Source organism: Papaver somniferum, chromosome 1, assembly GCF_003573695.1.
Source record: "Papaver somniferum cultivar HN1 chromosome 1, ASM357369v1, whole genome shotgun sequence".
NCBI classification, from domain to species: domain Eukaryota; kingdom Viridiplantae; phylum Streptophyta; class Magnoliopsida; order Ranunculales; family Papaveraceae; genus Papaver; species Papaver somniferum.
In genome coordinates this window covers 219,038,181-219,040,468 of record NC_039358.1, presented here as the reverse complement: position 1 = coordinate 219,040,468, position 2,288 = coordinate 219,038,181, and the positions used below count along the sequence as shown (strand labels likewise).

Here is a 2,288-nt window from a genome sequence, read left to right as displayed (position 1 = left end):
AATATGGTTGCATGATGTGTTATACGTTCTTTGTGGTGGTTTGCATAATGGCTATGCATTCAATTTTCGAGAATTATGTCTAAAGTGAAAGTATCACTTTTCTTGAAACGAAGCGAGTACGTCATTTTATTAGTTGCAACGGAAGATTAGCTGATGCATAAAACCAAAATATGGCTACATAATACTATTTAATGGATTGCATAATGAACATACATTTAATTTTCTAAAATTGTAATAAAATAAACTCATTAGTGAAGTTTCCAAGGTTTCTCCATCCACTGCCACTGCCTAGAGTGTAAATGTGGATTTGCAGAGAATTGTGCTTCGCCACATAAATTCCTACAACTTTATACTCATTGGTTGAAGAAGCATAACCAAAGCTAGTTGTCATCCCACAAGTATACGGATCACTACCACAACCATCTCTCTCAATTTTTGGAAGCAAAACATATTCCTTAGTGACTGGGTTACAAATACAAACAGATCGACTAATAAGACAGATCAAACCATTACAAGAACCAACAAACCAAAAATGCTTACACGGAAGGGCTAAATTGATTCTTCTAATTCTCTGAATCGGTGGTGTTGACTCATTATCATATTCAATGTAGTGATATTTTGAAGTGTATTTCCACTCAGTATCAGTAAAAGCAATGAAATTCATCTTACCAGAATGAGCAGCTGCAGGAGAATCATAAGGATGATAAAGATGATGTAAATACATCTGATAGAATGATGGATGACGAACCAGAAGTCTCCAATTTGAGCATACTAATTTGCATTGGAAAACAAATTCAGCTGGTAGTCGGCTGAGTATGTCTATTCTAATCTCTTCTGGGAAAAACTTAAAATACTCCATCGAAACCCCTTTGTAGTTGAAGAAAGACTGAATGAATGAATATATACAGGGGATGGTTTAGAAAATCAATCTAGGGTTTATAAGAAATATACAGATGGAAATTTGGGTGCCGAGGAAAGAGTAAAAAGTTGAAAATAAACCCCAAATTTGAGGACCGAATATAGTTGAATCCCAGAAATTGTTGGTTAACTTGACTTGACCGAATATAGTTACCATTTCTGAAACCCTAACTAACTGAGTTGAAGATCATTCATCTGTCCCGCTCAATTTCTCGAGAACCCTAGCCTTATACAACACTCAACACTTTCAGAGGTATGATTTTTATTTTTATTTTTCACTGAATGTTTCATGTTTTTATTATGTGATTATGTCTTAGATTTTCATTCTTATACTTTCTTGTCTGGATTTTCTCTGCAAAATAAAACTTGGGTATATATCCCCTGTAATGTTACCTTGAATAAAAGTTGTTCATCCATATAAACTAATTTTTGATTTGGAAAAAACAAATAATTTGGTAAAAAAGTTTAAAAAATTGGGTAATTTTTATTGCATAATAGATTAAAAAAAGTGAGCTCATAGACGCACAATTTCTTCAGGGGATCTGAAGATTATTGGAACCCTATCCACATTGTGCTTGTCATATCATTGCTCAGTAGTTACTTGGTTTCGTATCATATTTAAACATATAATTTTCTCTTCGAATGAATAATGTGGGACTATACCTTTTAAGTAAGGAGTTTCTTGAGAAGCTGTTGTTTCAGATTTTTACCAATTCATGAGTTTATAGCATTTATAATTGTGCATATTCTGGATTTGAATGTTTTGGTTTACTCAAACTTCTAAAGAATTCGTGAAATTGTGGGAATTCTGGTGGTTTTGGAAATGGGATAATTGAGGAACTCCAACTTGATTTCATATAAATGCCATATGATAGTGAATATCTACATCGTGGATTTTGTGTGGATTCCAGTCAGTATTTGGTGTTTGCTTAAACATGACTACTACTACGACAACAATATGAATGTGTTGTGGAGAGGATAGGATTGTTTTCTCAGGTGTTCTATTTAGGTTCTCAGGTGTGTTCTATAAATGTTAAATGTTTGTTATGCTAGATTTTTTTGTTAGGACACCTCCCCTGTATGCATTCTTTTCTTCTTAATGGTGATTGTATCTCCTTTTTTCTCTGGGTCCTTCCAGTTAGAAAGGAATTGCTTGGGTGTCAGTTGTCTTAAAAGAATTAGCTGCTTGTGTTGAGGGTAAAAATGCTTTTCCATAGAATACAGTCTTCTAGTTTTGAGAAAGATGAAACTGAGAGAAGGCACGAAAACATCAGCAGCCTTTACGGCTTTGATTGGAACTTGGAAGCGACACCCACCTTTTCTATATTGCTGCAGAAATTTATTGAGATCGGTAGATGGCGAGGATCTTT

General features: G+C 34.2%; 1 protein-coding gene across 1 annotated transcript; it reads right to left on the bottom strand.

Annotated features, from left to right (window-relative positions):
* Window positions 1–223: 223 nt before the first annotated feature.
* Window positions 224–859, bottom strand: LOC113360485 (F-box protein At3g07870-like). Its single transcript, XM_026603995.1, has one exon. The coding sequence runs from the start codon at window positions 857–859 to the stop codon at window positions 224–226; it is 636 nt and encodes a 211-aa protein (XP_026459780.1).
* Window positions 860–2,288: the final 1,429 nt, after the last annotated feature.

Excerpts from the sequence above, each read along its gene's own strand:
- LOC113360485 (XM_026603995.1), bottom strand. The coding sequence starts at position 859 with ATGGAGTATTTTAAGTTTTTCCCAGAAGAGATTAGAATAGACATACTC.